At 43.3% G+C, this 18,581-nt stretch overlaps 1 protein-coding gene across 1 annotated transcript; it reads right to left on the bottom strand.

The window, feature by feature from the left end:
• Positions 1-12,925: 12,925 nt before the first annotated feature.
• On the bottom strand, positions 12,926-17,814 carry LOC115391555 (peroxisomal succinyl-coenzyme A thioesterase-like). The gene is made up of 8 exons (XM_030095830.1): positions 17,619-17,814; positions 17,435-17,534; positions 17,162-17,352; positions 16,885-17,054; positions 15,540-15,659; positions 14,220-14,300; positions 13,165-13,297; positions 12,926-13,062 (listed from the first exon to the last, which is right to left on the bottom strand). Exons 1-8 carry the CDS (start codon positions 17,812-17,814, stop codon positions 12,926-12,928), a joined length of 1,128 nt encoding a protein of 375 aa, XP_029951690.1.
• Positions 17,815-18,581: the final 767 nt, after the last annotated feature.

Raw genomic sequence — 18,581 nt, 5'->3', positions numbered from 1 at the left:
TTTGATACATCAGACATTACATTGTTGATCGTCACATGAAAAGCTCTTCCTTTTACATACAAGGCGAACCATGGGAGGACGGACGTAGCACAATGTCAGCAGGGCTTGAGGAGGTTTCCATCCTGCAGACTGAAGCCTTCACATCCTGCAGGCTGACAGAATAAAAGGAGGACCAGGAGTGTGACGGACACGACGCAGGAGATGAACTCTTTGAGGAAGGTTTGACATTAGCCCTGATATCTTGCACTTTGTTCACAAAGAAGTTTAGGAAGTTATTCCATTCCTCCTGTGTGAACACAGGCACATGAGGAGCTGAAGGTGCCACAAGATTCTCAGTGGTGTTGAACGGGACTGTTGGGTTTTCGTGATTGCAAGAGACAACATGTGCGTGCATTATGTGTGTCTCAAGTGCAATTTAAAACTTAGGAATGGTGAAGATCCAGGTGTTCTATCTCTGGGATGTACCCCAAAAGGCCAGGGCTTCTTCCCATTGAGCATGTTGTTATACCTGAACATTAACCATAACTGGAACAGGACAGAAACCTCCCACAGAGCAGAAGGACAAATGTTTCGATAAGGTTCATTAGGCCTTTTTTTTTGTATTCATGGTTTGGATTCGTATACACAGGCCAGAGGTTATTTTGCCTACCTTGACAATCATGACAACTGACGAATCATGGACAAACCTGTGTCAAAGAGTTCCGCTGCATGGAACAGCTGGAACAGAAGAGAGCGCGTTTCCGCAATCCCCTGAGATTCAACCTGCGGTGCCGAGACGAAGGCATCATACCATCAAGCCTGGATTTAAAGAACCCCATACCAACGCAGAACGCGGACAGAATCGTGAGGAGAGCGCAAAGTGCATTGCTACAGGAAAGGATCCGCTGCACGGCAAACAAGGTAAAAGAAATCAACTTGTCACTAGCACAAAAAACGGCACATTTCAGACAGACATACAATATGGACAAGGACACATACAAACTGATAGAAACACATCTGAAGCACGCACACGAATGGCAGTTCACAGAAGCCAAACATCGCCAAGTTAGGAAATTAGAAACACTAATCCAAAATAAACAAGACAGGGAACGTAACACGCACGACGTAGCATCCAGGAAGTGGGTGCACAACATCTCCAGTCGCTCTTTAACCACCACGGAGCAAAGCGTTTTAGCCCGGGGTCTCAACTATGCCATCACACCCGCTAAAATTCCGTACGACGATTACATTTTAGCTACTGAAATAGCGTGCAAATCAATAGAAGACCAGGGGGAAAAGTCAGAACTACGAAACAAAATAGCAGGCATTTTAAAATCCGCAAAGCTACGACCAGCCAATATGACTAAGGAGGAGGTGAAAGCAGCACAAACACTCGCCAAAGACAAGAGCATCACCATATTACCAGCAGACAAGGGGAGAGCCACAGTAATAATGAACACGGAGCATTATGAAAAGCAAATGGACACTATGTTACAAGATTCCAATACATATGAAATTCTAAAGAAAGACCCAACTGAAGACAAAAAGAAGTCCCTGAAATCACTACTCAAACCCCTTCTCAATGAAGAAAAAATAAGTAAGGAGACATACAATCATCTCATCCCCACAGCAAGCATCACCCCTAGAATTTATGGAACCCCCAAGATACACAAACCTGGAACACCACTTAGACCCATTGTGGATAGCATTGGGTCCGTGACATACAATCTGTCTAAAGCCCTGGTTGACCTCATAAAACCACTCCTTGGCCTCACAGATCAACACTGTAAAAATGCCAAGCAATTGGCCCAGGAACTGAAGGATATAACAATTCAAAAAGATGAAATATTTATCTCACATGATGTGGTTTCTTTATTCACAAAAACTCCCATAAACGTCACAATACACATCGTACATAATCGCCTCAAGGAGGACAAATCATTAAAAAGAAGGACCCCACTCACTGTCGAGGACATCACAAGGCTCCTGGAATTCGTCTCCATCTCCACCTACTTCCAGTATCGGGGTACCATCTACAGGCAGAAGGAGGGGTTTGCAATGGGGGATCCGCTGTCTGCCATAATGAGCGGCTTCTTCATGGAAGACCTTGAAGCCCGGGCCCTCAAAACAGTACCACCACACTGCGGCCTTTCCCTCTGGAAGAGGTACGTGGATGACATTTTGGAAATAACAAGGAAAGGACATACACAAGAACTCACGGATCATCTCAACACACTGGACGACACAAAAAACATCAAGTTCACCCACGAAGAGGAAACAGACAGCACCATACATTTCCTGGACCTGGACATAAAACACCTGGAAGATGGCAGCATTAAAATTCACATATATCGGAAACCCACTCACACAGACCAATGCCTCCTTTGGATGTCAGAACATCCCATTAACCACAAACTTTCAGTCGTAAGAACCCTTTTCGAACGCACAAAAGTAATCACACAGGAAGAAGACAGAAAAGAGGAGGAACAACACATCATAAAAGCACTACGAAAGTGCAACTATCCGATGTGGGCCATAAACAAAGGCCGCCAACAAGCAAAACAAAACAAAGACACAAAAAAGAGAACAACAACTAAACAAACTGAGAAACAAAACAGGGCCATGGTGACACTTCCATACATCAGAGGGATCACAGAGAGAATACAACGGGCCATGAATAAGCACAACATCAGCACCCCAGTAAAACCACACATAAAACTACGGCAGTTACTAGTACATCCCAAGGACAAAATAGAGCCACAACACAAATGCAATATCATTTACGAAATACCTTGTTTGTCGTGCAACAAATCCTACGTCGGGGAGACTGGCAGAGCCTTCAACATCAGGACAAAAGAACATCGCACTGAATGCGAAAAAGAAACATCTAAAGCATGCACACGCTCCTCCAAACGACAGGCAGAGCAGGAACAGCTAAAGTCTGCCATTTCCGAACACTGCAAGAGGGAAAACCACCTCATGGCCTGGGATCATGCCCAGATCATCGGCACGGAAAGCAACAAGTACCACCGCTGGATCAGGGAGGCCATTGAGATCCGGAAACGCGCCCCCCAGACTGTGAACCGGGCAGAGGGGGCGTATCAACTTTCCCATACCTGGGACACAGTACTGAAGAAGTCGGACTGCAGATGGCGCTGTCATCCTACTGCACCCAGTAGGAAGCTGGCGCCAAAACCTGTATAAATCAGCCGACCAGACAACATCACGTGACACTTCTGAGGAAGGCTGCAGCTTGGCAGCCGAAACATGTCAAGGTAGGCAAAATAACCTCTGGCCTGTGTATACGAATCCAAACCATGAGGACAAATGTTTGCTTCTGACTTTTTGGTTTTTAAGCAGGAGGCGTCAGAAAAGTTATCACAGGAATAACTGGCTTGCGGAGGCCAAGCGCTCATAGCGGCGTCACTTTTTGATCCTTCTACAGTCCTTTCCACAATCGCTCTTGCTTGCTCATAAGGAACTGTTGTTTTTTTTCTGTAAAAATGCCCAGAAATGACTGTGCTGTTATTGGCGCAATATAAATAAAGCTGAATTGAATTGAACTGAATTCAATTGAATAATTTGATGTCGGTTCTTCCTGTCATTGTGAAGCAGAATTCACCAAGCGTTGGATTGATCACACACTGGTAGTGAAAGTGAGCTGGGTTTTGACCATGGTGAGACAGGTTTTACCCAGCTGGTGATGTGTTGTTGCAATATTAACCCTGCTCTACTCATTCATACACACTGACAGCAAGTAACAGAAAGTAAACATTTCAGCCTGTCATCCAATGAATAAGAATTGCCTTTCTTTCTCTGGGTGACTGCAAAACAAAGCATAAAAAAAAAAAATGTATTGTATGTTCCCTTCAGTTTGTTTCATGATCATAAACGAAAAGAGGAGAACTGTCAGTCTTTCTTCATTTTTAGTTTGTCCATCCTTGATACCACAAAGAGTGCCAGTAGCATTTACTTAAAGCAGAACTTTGCAACTTTTTTACCTCAATAAATGTTTTTCAGAATCCCTGTGGGGGTAAACAGAGACTTGTCACGGTGATTCACCGGTCCCTCCACTCCCCCCAGGGTCTGTGTCCTGAAAACAGCGCTTGCAACTTTCAGGGGAGCGGACCCGACTACATCTCGCGAGAACAAACCTGCTTTACGGCACTCATACGGGATTACAAGAATAAAAGCACGTAAAAACCTCACTAGCGTTAGCAACGCCACCCTTAGGTGCTCACGGATGGCAGAGCCAAAAAGACAGAAAAAACTTTGTCTGACGAGCGGAAAAAAAGGAAACGGGAGCGGGACGCGCTCTGCACGCGGGGGCGGGGGTGGGGGAGGGGGGTGATGCAGAGAACGTTTAACACAGTGAGCTTTCACAGGAGACCAGTAGGGGAGCGCTAAAGCAAATCTTGTATAGTTCTCCTTTAAACTCTGCTTCAGTGACTCTGTTTCAGTGTTGCACAATGACTCGGTTTTGATGGTTTAAATCACCGAAAATCTTATAACCCCACATTTCCCACCTAAAAAAACACCTCGCTTCATTAAGTCTTTGAAGAATATCATTGATCATTACAGTTTCCACACAGCAAAAATTGGAGTGTTGAATTTTCAGGGTTAAACATTCCCGAGTTAATTTCAACTCTCAAAGTGTAATTTTAACATATTTTCAGATTTAAACAGCTTTAAGTGTCGGAGTTGTTTGACAGAGTTGATCAAGAGTTAGTTTAACTCTGCCCTTGCATTTCACTTCTTCCAGCTGGAGGGAAATGACAATTCACATAGGCTGCTAAACTTTCAGGGGCAACGGTGTTTCAGTGGAGAGAGCAGTCATCCCACAATCTGGAGGTTGTGAGCTCGATTCCTGTCTCCCACTGTCAGCATGTCGAAGTGTCCTTGGGGAAGACACTGAACCCTGAACTGCCCCCACTGTTGTACGTCGCTTTGGACAAAAGCGTCTGCTAAGTAAATGAGTTAAACTAACACTACCTCCTAAATAGTGAGAAGAAACTCAGAGCAGTGTTATTTGTCAAATCTCTCAGTGTTACTTTAACACTGTTTTATGAGTTAAAGGATGAACTCTGGCATAGTGTTAAATGTTTAACTATTTTGAAAGTGTTATTTTAACTCTGAAGAGTGTGGAGCTATATAAACTCTGAAAAAGTGTTAAAATCAACTCTGTGAGAGATAATTCAACACTGGTCTTTTTGCTGTGCAAAGTTTAACATGACAAGAGGACACGTAGTTGTCTTTTCAGTTGTTAATTGTTATGTTTGCATCACTCCATATTTCATACAAACATAATCAACATGTATAATGCACATCTCATAAATCATCCACGAATGACTTACTGTAGACACAGCGCTCCAGTCTCCTCTCTTCAGGGTTCACCCTGGTTTTTCTCCAACGAAGGTGTTTCACTTCTTACTGGGGTAAATCACCACGGTAATTGAAGCCGAATAGAGATAGAGCGATAGAGAGATATACTTTATTAATCCCAGATTGGGAAATTCAAGTTTCACAGCAGTGACACTGTACACTGTCACAGCAGTGGCAGTGAATGACTAACATGCCACATTAACGATGAGTTTAAAAGCTCCACCTCAGATCACATCAAGGAGACCAATCAGAGCTCCTGGAAAATGAACTGCCTAGAAGATCCTGCACACTAAAAAATGTTGGGTCATTTTGTTAACCCAATCGCTGGGTTATGAAATCAGTAACCCAATTTGGGCTATTATGATACATTTGGAGTTATTTATTGCAACTCTTGTGTTGGGTTCGAGTCCATCAAACCCAACACAGATTTTAAACTCAGCACATGGGTTGTTTTGACCACTGTTGGGTTGTCAACGGGTCCGTGTGTCACTTCCATCTTCTCTCTCTGCAACACAGAAGAACAGAAGTGTTCCTCTGGCTCTCTGATGCAGTACAGGGTTGTGCTTACTTACATTACATATCTAATTCACATGACTGTGCGGCATCATGTCATGTGAATTAGATATGTAATGTAAATAAGCATGTCATCATGTAATGTCATCCACAGAAAAATATGCTTGAGCGAGCGCCCTCCATGGAGTTAGCGTTAACCAAATAGCTAGCTAATGTGTGTAGCTCGCTAGCTACACTATGCATAACGTTTGCACTGCCAGCTGTCAGGACGGCTGTGGTTTAGTGGGGAGCGCAGTCGTCTTACAATTGGGAGGTTGTTGGTTCAACTCCTGTGTCCCCCTGTCTGCATGTCGCAACCCCCCAGCTATGGGTAAAATAGCACCATTGCCTTGTGGTTGTCATGGGAGTGACAAAGGCTGAGGGAGACTCCCGTACAGAAAAATCCAGAGTGGAGCCCTGAAGGTAGTTGATCCTCGCATAGTGGCACCTTCCAGCAACTCTTGTGACCAAGCTGGTACCAACTGTAAGAGCCAGTCCCTTCCACTGGACACTACCAGTGAGACTGAGGAGGGGGATCTCTCGGTTGTATTAATTTAATTTATCGATGAATCAGAATTTTTGGAAAACTAAACCAATGTTTTTAGTTGAATTAACACAGAATTGTAGTTAATTTGACCCAGAATTTGGGCACATTCAACCAATATATATGGTAAAATTGACCCAGGGCTGAAATTAATTTGATGCAACAGTTGGGTTAAAAATGAGCACAATATTCAACCCAGTCATATGGTAGAATCGACCCGGACTAAAACTGATTTGACCCAATGATTGGATTAAATCTGTGAACCCATCTGTTGGGTTAAAAAGACCAACCCATTTTGTTGGGTAAAAATAACTACTGTTGGGCTGGTCCAATATTGATTTAGGGCCAATCCCAATTCTACCCCTTCCCCCTCCCCTTCAGCCCTTGGCCCTACCCCTATCACTCTCCTACCCCTTTTAGAATAGGGCTGAGGGCTAGGGCTATCTTTGCAGCACTATGAATTGGGATACCCCTTGGCCCTTTAAGCCCCACCGCGCTCCTATAACAACAAAAAAAATTATGGATATTAGAAATTATAGAAATTACATTAGAAATTACTTTTATTTTTTAATAATGGTATTATTATTTACCTTATATTTCTTTTTGAGGTTCTCCCACTTTTTTGAAGCTTGCTGGGCTGTAACTTCCCCTTCCAAGCCATTTTCTTTTATGAATTTCCTAAAGTAATACAGATATATTTATATAAACACGTTTTATTACTGACATATTATAGCTTAGACGAATAATATAATTTACTCCCAATGTGTTTTGGCGCTGTATTTTGATTTCAAAAACTTTTCTTCCTTTTTAACCTGTAAACCAGGGGACCTCAAATACAAATCTTTAAGGTCCACATTTGTTTTTTATATACAAGCATGGGTCCGGACCTCAGCGCCCTGTGGGGGGGGGGGTTAGCGATACCGAAGACTGCCGAGCAGTGCGGTGCGACGGAGCGCGCTGCAGAGCGGCGATTACACCACGCACAGAGCGGCGCAGTGCAGAACGGTGCCCACACGGAACATGGAGCATTTAAAGAAAGATTTTTTTCTTTTTTTTTCCCATACATTTGCCCTGGGTCCGCAGCGAGGTGTGCGGCGGTCCGGTCGTGGACCGCGGTCCACTAATTGAGGAACCCGGCTCTAAACTGAATCAGCAGTCGGGTTTCCTCTTTTCGGGGGTCCCTGTGTCTAACATATTACGTTAAAAGCATGATAAAAGATTACGTTAATACAGCAATTAGTGCTCTTCATAAGTTACAAATTTACAATCGGAAACGGTGCTGCGCAGCGCTAAAACGTAAATCCATGACTGGGACACTGTCACGCTAGTATATCTACATATTTCAGTAAAGCAAATGCACTTTTTGTAGCTTTCTAAATAGTATACAGAAAGCAATCTTACATTTGTGCGACTCCGTGATGGGCGCCATGTTGCTTTTTTCTGGCCAATGTGAAACTCCGCCTACCCCTATAGAGAATAGGGAGCATCGATGCAGACTTCGCTGAAAGGGGTGAAATAGCCCTTCCCCTTTCCCCTACCCCTATTCAAAAAGTAGAATTGGGATAGCCCTTAAGCCTCGTGAACGCGCACATCATAGGGGTAGGGGTAAGGGGTAGGGGTAAGGGGTAGAATTGGGATTGGCCCTAAGTGTTGGGTTAAAAAAGAAACCAATCTGGGTTGTTTTTTACCATTCATTTTTTAGGGTGTGGTTGGTGTGCAGATTGTGAGAGGAGCACTTCAGACAGTTTGTAGAGAGAGATGCAATCCTGCGCAAAAATAAAACAAAGTCTAGTCACCGAGTGTTTTGCATTATGTTTTTGATCCTGTTCATGTCTTAGTCCCAAGTCTGTTTAATTCCACTACAGTTACAATTGAAATATTGAGTTTGATATTAATGGTTAATGGTTAAAGCTTTAATGAAGTTCACCAGTTTGACAGTGGTGTTCAGCACTGCATTTAGATCATCTGGCATGTGTCTGCTGGGGCCTCTCTGTGAATGCTGCAGTGTAACCAGCTGATGGATGGACAATCTCCTGATATGAGCTACAAACCCCATGTGTTTCCCCATCATTGATTTCGCCCCATTTGTGCAAACTGTCACACAGTCTATCCCATTGGTCCTGAAAAAACAGTTAATTATGTTGAAGATTTCCTCTCCAGTTGTTTGGGTAGCAAGGAGCTGACGGAACAAAAAGTCTTCAAAAAGGTAGACATACAGGAGAAGCTTGACCAGATGTGCCGCGTCTGTAGACTTGTCTACTTGCCGTGAATAAAACTCAGTGTTCTTCCCTTGGCTGACTTGTGTAGTCAGGATGTCTTCAGACATGGTGTTGATGCGGCGCCCCACAATGGGAATGAGGTCCAACTTCTTTTGCCTCCTTCTCTCCGATCATACACTCCACCATTCCTCTGGCCGCTGGCACACTCTCAAAAGCACTGGGTAGTTTTCAACCCAAATTGGGTAGTTTCCCAACCCAACACTGGCTACATATTGGACCTGATACGTGCTGGGTTATTTTAACCCAACAAGTTGGGCTACTCCATTTAACCATAAATTGTATATACTGTAGCGTTAAACAGTGACTTGTAGGCAGGAAGGCAAAGCAAGGATTGCTCTATTGCTCAACCATGCTTTTATTGTGACAACAACTAATGCAAGAGAACATTTCACACACCACACTGAGACAAACATCATGGCACCCGTAGGCCCCATCTCACTCCCCCAGCAACCCCCCTGACCCACGGTCCGACACATGTGAAAATAAAAGTAAATGAAAACACGGCCACGGCACGACAACAATAAACACAACACAACCACAATAAAAGGAAACACAAATAAACCACACAGAACACATAAAATGGCCCGGAACGGCCCAAACAGTCCCGCTTCCCACAATCCCTTGCGGCGGAACTCTCAGATCTGGTGCAGCAGCCCTCTAGCGACCCCTAGCGACCCCCGCGGTCGCTGCAATAAGTACATAAGTAAAACTAAAGTTAACTGATTCAGTTACTTATAAAGCAAAAGTATCCACTTTTAAAAGTAGTTTATGAGTAAGAGGTAAATGTTATTTCACAAATTCTCAAATGACAGTACTAAATGAAAACTCGACTAGGTCTAAATTGGGACTTAACTAAATCCATGTAAGCAGACTTGGATGGGTCACTCAACCATCACATGACAATTCTGGCTAAAGGTGGTCATAACAAAGTAATTTTACTTTTACTGTACTTTTTTGAGATAGATTTTACTTCAGCTAGATTTTTACTGCGCCAGTGTTGGGAAGTGAAGGGGCAAAGGAAAGAAGAAGAAAAAAATACAGTGAATATAAATATGACAGGAGTAGACTGCTGCTGGGTCACTGGACTGACATCCTGTGCTTTGGGATGGGGAGAAGCTCACAGCAGGACCTGTTGCTTGATAGGGACAGTAACTGCAAAATGATCCGAGTTTTCCTGTCGGAGTCTCTAAAACAGCAGAAAAAGTTGCTAGATTTGTCGCTAGTCGCTTTTGACAAAAAAAGTCATTAGGACGCTTTGGAAGTCACTGGATTTAGTGAGAAACTAAACAACACTGCACATGCACGAAATTCAAATGTTACTTCATTTGTTGGGTAGGCTGAGTTAACCCAACAAATTCCACAGGAAATTAAACCCAACACTTAATAACCCCAGTCCCAACACAGCAACCTTGAGAGTTGGGTTATCAAATAACCCATTTAAAGTAAAAATAACCCAATTAAATCCCCCAATAGCAGTACCCAAGATTTAGGGCGAATCCCAATTCTCTGCTTAATCCTCAATCTTACTCCTCATTCCTCAAAATGCGCGCTCCCCTGAAGTTAAGTGCTGTCCCATTCCTTAACAAGTTGAGGAAAGGAGCGAGACTAAGGAGCGTTATCTCCCTTAATTTTGAGATTCTACCAGACCTACCTTGGAGTTAAGGAGAATCCAGAATGCTTGTTAATAGTTCGTTTTGCTGTTATTTTATTAATAAAAAAATGGTGTATATTACTTTGGGAGTAGTTGTATTAACTTTCTATCACAGATAATATTTACAAAGGCTATTAGAAAGAAATCAAGAAAATTCATTTGAATGCATTTATTAACAAGGTCACACATGCAAAATGTTAAACATTTCTAATGCAGGGCGCATTACTTACAGTTATAAAGGGCGTTGTTATGGATCATTGACCAAAATTATCACTGCTGCCACCCCCACCACCCCCCACCACCACCACCACCGCGCTAAATTGTGCAGCGCCTTGACAACGGAGAGGGGAAAAAAACAGCGGTCCACGCGTGTGCGCTCTCTCTCTCCTTCGGACGGTCCACAGAAGCGTCGCGCTAGCCGCTAGCCCCCTCCCGACGGTCCAAAAACTCTCCGCCGCACGCTCCCCCCTGGCTACACTTTTTTCCTGCAGGAAACGCTGCACTTCTGGCTTTCTTCTACCCTCTTGCGCAGTGCTGCCCCCTGTGGTCCAAGGACGTAACTGTCTTTAAGGGTTGTCCCATTTCCAAGTGACATTACATTCCTTAACACTTGTTTTTAGGAGGCACTTAATTTGAGATTGAGGATCAAGGTTGAGGAGTGAGGATTAAGCAGAGAATTGGGATTGGGCCTTAGGTAACCAAAACTACCCAATGCAAACACACGCCGATATGAAGCCCATAATGCATCTTTTGTAGCCCCAACGCATGAATGAAGCTCCCTTTTCTGTAACTCATCCAACTTAGCTTTAAAAAAAGTGAGGGGCTTTTGATGTAGCCTGCCATGTTTGGTGAGCAGGTGGAAACACAGATAAGATGGCTTCAAACAGCTGTTTGCCAGAATCTCACTGCACACCACGCACTGAGGCTTTGGCCAGTCTGGATTGCTGATCCAAGTGAAGCCCAGACCTAGATAAAATTCATTATATTTTCTTCTATTTTTCCCCATCTGGTGCTCATTCTCTTCACCTCTTTTTTGACATCTCCTTCCCTCCTCTTCCTTCGTCTCGTCCTCATCCTTCCACTCATTTTCTGCTCTCTGATCCGTTCTTCTCTTCGTCTCCGTTGCCTCCAAATACTTCCATCGCTTGGTAGCAGCTGTCTTCTTCTACATTTCTGTCAGAAACTAATGAATATTTTTTTGTTTTATTTAAAATAAAATTGATAACAAAGGAAATCTCAGAAAAAAAAAAATCAACACTGTAATTGTGTAATATTCCGCCATTACATTTTTCATCTTGCGTACCCAATGTATAGTGTTCAGTTCAGGAAAAGGGACATAAAATAAGCAATTTCTCCATAAAAACAGCTGTGGTAAATACAAAAACCATACTTTCCCAAGAAGCCCGTGATGTAACATGTAGTTAATCACAGCCAAACTTTTAATTTACTCTTCTAAGGTTATGATATGGTGGGTGTCAGCCGGCATTACACTGCATTATCAGCAGCTACTGTTAGGGAGTGCAAATAGATGTTCAAGATTCTTTTTCCAAAAGAGCTTTTCAATGGCAGACGTGTGCGACCCACTGAAAGTGAGTCTGCAGCCCACCCGTTGAGAAACACTGCATTAGACAATACCACTATGCTCCCTACTGCCCAAAGAAAAGATCTGGGAAACACTGAGGAATTTTTGTTGTGGCTGCATGCCATAAGTTCATAAGTCCAGCAGACAGATCAGTCCTGTGGAAGGATCCGTCACCAGAACTAGACTCACACACAAAAATAAAGTTTAAAAGTTTATTGAAAGATCGTCCAAAACAAAAGTTTCATGAAACAGTAATCCAAAAAGGTAAATCAAAAAGCAAGAGTAAAAACCAAAAGCAAGAAGAGAACAAACACAAAGAGAACGACAAGAGAAACACAAGGAAGAATGTCGTCTGTCTTGACACACAGGTAGAAAGACAATCTGACACTGAAGCAAGAGAGAAGAGGGTTGGTAGAGACTGGGGAGGGGAAGATTCAGGTGAATCCGAACAGGGGGTATGTGGTGGGCGTGGTTTTGTCTCAGCTGTAGAGAGGGGATGGCGGTGGCTCTCCGGTGAAGGAGTGGGGGTCTTTCTGCAGAGCAGAGCATGAGGCCTGGAAAGGTGGAAAGGCGGTGTCGGAGCGACAAACAGAGAAAGAGAAGGCGAAAATAAAGCGCTCAATGAACTGTTCCAATGCGTGCACCATCTGTACTGGAGAACCCACCTCCACAGGGGGAAATGAGAGACACCGAGAGAGAAGACAAGTATGGAGTGATGGAGACAAGTCACGTGAGCATAACACAGAAACAAAAATGAGGAAGAGGGATAACAGGAAAGACACTGAGTCTTTACGAGGACACAGGAAACCTGACTGGGCAGGCTTTTAGAGAATCATCCGCTGAACACAAACAGCTTCAATCACTATAGTTTGACTTTCACTGTGTCCATCACAGTAATTTAGCAATTTCAAAACAAGATCCGCGAACTTCCTTTAAACCATTAAGTTTTGTCAGAATTAAAGGTGGGAAGGTGGCGCTGCAGCAGGTCTCGTTTCACTGAGCAGATTCTTCCAGAGAAAGAGCAGGATCTTCTTCCAGGAGTCCTCTTGAGCTCTGGAATGTGCCACCGGCTCTCCGCCCCACAGAACCATCACTTCACACAGAGGAAACACAAGTCAGAGCTTCAGTGTTGGATTTTAATCCAGATTATCTGCCTGTTCAGTGTTTATTCGTCAGAAAAATGCCAAGAACATACTCTTCTTTTTTGTGATGGTTGATCTGAATTTGCCATATGGAAAGTGTGGCGTGTACGGGGGTTCGATCAGGTGACCTGCGTCAGGGTAGGACAGGACGGTCAGCAGATGGCCGTTCCCCATCATCTCCTTTATCTAGAAAACAGGAAATCAAATCAATAAACACTGGAAAACCATTTCCCTTTAAAAACAGCATTGATTTCCTACTTTTCAAAATGTTTCGACTGTGTCATTTCAGAAACATCTAAAGGCAAAAGTCAGGGCAACGGCATCTGAGAATGATCAGGGACAAATCAGGATCGATTTGAAATTTATGTTAACATTACAATAAATGGGAACTAAAATTTAATTCTGCAATATCTCAGTCTAAAACAGAAGGAACGATCAGAAAAGTGGCTGATCCTTACACAATGGCATTCTAACTTATTTTTAAAGGTTAATTTTAATTATATGATCCAGAACAGAAAAAATATGGGTCTGTGGCATTTCCATAAGGTAACAAAAAATGAAGGTCCACATATACAACAAACACAAAATTGTAGCTTACAGTCTACTGAAAGGAGAGTGCACAAACAGATTTGCCCTATCTTCAATATATGGAACTAGATCCAAAAGAAAATAAAACAAAAAATGATAGGAAAAAAAGATAAGTAGGGATGTTTTAGTATTCAAGACATCGAATAAAGTAGACCAAGTAAATAGACAACTTATTTGTGCTGTTTCACATCAGATTGGGAGGGGAGGTCTGCATGTTCTGAGTGCTTTTACAATTATTTTCCCTGTTTGTGCATTTTAACACCTCTAATTCTGCAATGGATATTTAACTGATATTGGTTTAGGATGTTTCTTCTCTTTGTTGTCATTGTAACTGGGTCAATAAGGAACAAGCAAGTTGCCTCACAAAGAAACAAACGTCAGAGACCACACTGGTTACCTTTGTAGATCTTTACAAAGTAGTTTCCCAACATTTGTTTGCAGAACGGATCAGTGACTTTTACATCAGCTCTTTGCTCCGTGTTGGAGTGCTTAAAGAAGGTTGTCTTTTCACCAAACTCACATCGTTTGCAGCCTCTCGAGTAGGCGACATCTGATCGTCCTCACCAACAATCAGCATCAGAGGACACTGCAGTCGTCCCACCTGCAGACAGAAACACAGCAGTTCCTTCATCAACCTCTTTGTTTTCCTTTCCAACATAGACCCTTTCTCTCTGCTTTGCTGAGAAGTTTAATGATATGTTCTTTTCGTAAATGCTTGGTCTCCATCGCAGTGGAGACGGCAAAACTACTGTTTCTAAAAACACCTGTTGTCCATCTACATTAATACAGCGGAAACGCTCACATTTTTAGAATGCTGCTGTGTAAACGTGAAAATAGTCTGAAATAAAAATGCAAAACCAATGAGTTTTCACTTGAAACATTGTAGAGTAAACGTGGCCCCAGAAATGCAGAAAAGAGATCCATAAATCTCTTAATCCAGCTGATGACCCCAATGAAGACTCAATGTCGAGCTGCTCTGCTCAACCAGACACTGTGAATCATTTCATTTTCGTGTTCTATTCCACACTTGGCAGAGTCTGTTGACTCTTGACGTCTTCTGTATTGTCACTCATTACCTTTTTCCCTCTCATCAGTTTGTTTCAGCTCAGCGCTGAATCGAGCAGCATAATGACAGATCTGCTGGATTCATTCCTGGCTGGACTTGTTTCTTTGGTGCCGACTCTACAATGCATCAACAAGGAGACGAATCCGACACAACATTCTGCGGTGTCTTTAAAAACAAAAATTCTGGATAAAAATCACTTTCATTCTATGATATACAGGGTTTCCCCCAGAAAACTTGCTAAGTCTGGTGGTGGGACTGCTCGAGGAGCCCACTGCAGATCGGCCGGGGAGGGGTAGCGGCTTCGGAGCGCGTGGACGCCGGTCGGGTCGGGACAGGTCGGGGGGGGATAGCGTGACGCTTCGGAGCTACTGTGACAGTAGATTGTTCACAGATTGACTCTATTCACTCATCAGAAGACTTACGAAGGCAATTATGTGTACTGATTTTTATTTAGGCGGATTGGAGGAAAGGAGAAAGGAAACTGTATCTATGTGTCATCATTATGTGACAAAATGAGAAAAAGTTCAAGGAGTGTGAATCTTTTGCAGGCCACTGGATTTTGACAATAAGTCTTGGGACAATACCCCCTATAGCATCAATTCTGTGATTTAAAAGACATTTCAGATATTATTATAGTGTTCCTGATGATTCAATAAAAGAAGTTGAGAACTTTGTACTTCAGGTTAAGATAGTCTCTGACATAATAACAGAAAGCATTTTGCTTTCACTGTGATGAAGGCTAAGAGGAGGACAGTAGATTTCCCTTGAAGTTACCTTCATCACTTCGGAGTAAGTAGCCATTCTGACGGTTACACTGGAACCCAAAGAAAGTCCCAACATGGCGATCCTGCTCCCGAGGATCTGAGGATGCTCCTGCAGGAATTTGTACGCAGTCTGTAATCAGAAAACAAAAGGTTAATGAAGTGTTTCTTTTCTGGCCACATCTTAGTTATTCCAACAAGCAGGCTGCTGATCTGAAAGAGACTTTTGACCCCAACATGTCCTGCTGAGTGTTCAATAGCATTTGTCTGTGAAACTAATTTTTCAACCAGCTTATAAAGTTTATAAATGACATTTGTTCACTGATCAGTAAATATTACTGGACAGGGTGTGATCTGGTCTGTTAAGTCAAACCAAGGCTGTTGCCATTGTGTGTTAATCATAGAATGAAATACAAATGATTGACAAATTTCAGTCCCTGACTTAAAGCAACACCAAGGAACTTTCAGTTTTTGTTGATTTTGGCAGCGCCAGTGGACAAAAGCGGTAGTGTTTTGCCTGAAGGAATACTACAGTTCTCATGAGGACTAGCGCGTGACGTCGTAAAATGCTGCTGCCGGTGGCATGCTGTCAGACTGAACTCGCCTTCATTTGTTTCCAGTGGCTGTGTAAAGAACGGATAGCGACGAGGTAATGAATCTAATGGAGACTAAACAATGTTACATCATGATGTGACGCATGCCGTGAAGCAGTCCACACATTTGGAGTTTTTCAGTGTGCAAGGTTCCTACCACCCTCTTCACAGTTGCTTAGTCCAAGTGAAGCAATACTGACGCCCTCAGGCTGTGACAGAGGGGTCATTCAACCAGTTGTAAGTCGATGTATCATCACAAAAGATATTAAAATGTTTTATTGAGGTTGAAAAGTTCCTTGGTATCGGTTTAAGTCACCCTGTAAAGAATAAACTGCGGTCACATTCATATTTAATCGATAAGTAATCTATACACACATATGCACACAATCAAGTCAGTAATGAGTGAGTGGTCTTTCAAGGTGCCAGACCGATAGTTTTTGATTTATGTGCAACATCACTCTGAACCACAAGTGTGCAAAAAAAACAGTTATTGTGCAAAATACTTGGTTATATCGCTTGTGTTGTTTTAAAACATGTCAACAAATTGATGGCTGAAGTTTCAAAGAAATTCTTGAGACGATTTCACAGATAGAAGATTGTCATCTGAGAAACACTGAAGGCCCAAGCATTCATTGACAAGCAGAAGAGCCAGACCCAGTGACTTCTTTCCAAGTGTTTCCAGTTCCTCTGTCTTCCTCTGGATATTGTAAGTTTTACAGAGTGATCAGAAATCCAGATTTCATATTATGTGGAAAAGAGATTTACCTCAAAGTACTGGAGGTTCACCATCTTTCCTGTTTCCTTGACGATATCAGCTGTCAGGTAGTCGATGGTCAAAGCAGCTAAACCGTGTGAGGCCATTAGCGCTGCACGATACTCCACCAGCTGCCCCACACTCCCCCAAAGGTCAAGAATAGTAGGAAGAGGTCCAGGTCCTTCACACAAGTCAACATGGTTTAGATCATCATATCATGGACATGATAATGCTCTAAAGTAATGTTAAAAGGCTTTTCATGAGTTCTTGACCTTCCTCTGGTCCTACCTGGGGGCAGGAAGAGGGTTGTGGTGAGTCCATCTTCTGCGACCGGGATCCTGCGGACACCAGGCGCCATGTACCAGCGCTCCACCAAGACACTGGCAAGAGGGACAAGATCTGCAAAGCCCTCTTTCCTGTGACCCTCGTACACCGACACTGTGACCAACATGGGCTCCTGGACATTCTTCTTCTGAATCCTGAGGAAAGACCAGCTGGTTACTGATACATGGTTCAATCCTGGAGAACATCATCTGCACACATTCAGCCCAGATGGTCTACCTGAGTCCAGGTTTGCTGCCTGGAACTGCTCTGAGGCTCCACAGTAGACCCATCGGTTCAATTCCAGAATATCTTCCTCCCAGACTGCAGTCCTCAGACACTGTCAAATGGAAAAGGAATAAATTATAGATGACATTTACCACGTAACTCCCTTTTATCGAAGCCCATGTGGAGAATTTCATACCGTTCACACTGCCGGTGGCATCAGTAATGTAGTGAGCAAACGCATCCCAACCATGACCGTCATCACACTGGTGCAAGGCGTGGACGGTCAGCTCAGAACCAGGAGGGGCATTCTGGACCAGGATGACAAACTTCTCGTCCATGAGTCCCCGGGATGGATTCACCGACAGCTGGACACAATATTGCTTCTCGTCCATCCTGAACTGAGCAGAGAAGACAAAACAGCAAAATGTGACAAAAAAATTTGGTTACTGCTTTCGCAATTGATTTTTTTCCTTCCACAAAACCTGGTACATTACTGTGTGAATGACAAAGTCTATAAACTTACCCAGTCATGATGACCTGGAAATAAAAGAAAGTACACTTGCCAAATCACTACAGAGGTGGGTCTGTACATCTTGCCAATGGGTTGTATCGACAATTCCTCCAACTCAAATGGCCACAGTGGTCATGAATTCATGCTCCAACTTTTGACCAAAAGTTATGGGCAAATTCCACTGGATGTGTCTCCGGATCGCTCCGCTGTCCACTGCAAATATGTTGCTATTAAAGGGCAACTCTGGTTTTCTGACACCTGGACCTTATTTCTAGGTGTGTGCATGCTCATATACTCACTCAGACTAACATGGTGCAGCTCGGAGTCCTTCAGAAGTTGTTTCAATCCAACCGATTTAGCGGGGGCCACGGCAAGGGAGCGTCAGTGCGGGACATAATCTCTGTAAAGTCGCTCCTTTCGGCTATATTTCTTCATCCATCGCCAGTGTTATCATAAAGTCAGCTCGTCTACCATCTTCAGGTGGGTCAGCTGACAGTTTTCGCTAACTTAGCCACAATTAGCTTGGATAGTGAAGGGTGAAAAATACACTGGTGATACTCTGTACTGTTAAAGGAAGCTTTTGCTTGCTGATGTGTCCTGCTGGGATGGCAGTGCCTGCACGGCCTGGTACGGGTCATAATGGTACAG

Source organism: Salarias fasciatus, chromosome 7 (assembly GCF_902148845.1).
Source record: "Salarias fasciatus chromosome 7, fSalaFa1.1, whole genome shotgun sequence".
Classification (NCBI taxonomy): Eukaryota; Metazoa; Chordata; class Actinopteri; order Blenniiformes; family Blenniidae; genus Salarias; species Salarias fasciatus.
The sequence above is the reverse complement of the archived record's forward strand: the minus strand, read 5'-3'. Positions and strand labels throughout refer to the sequence as shown.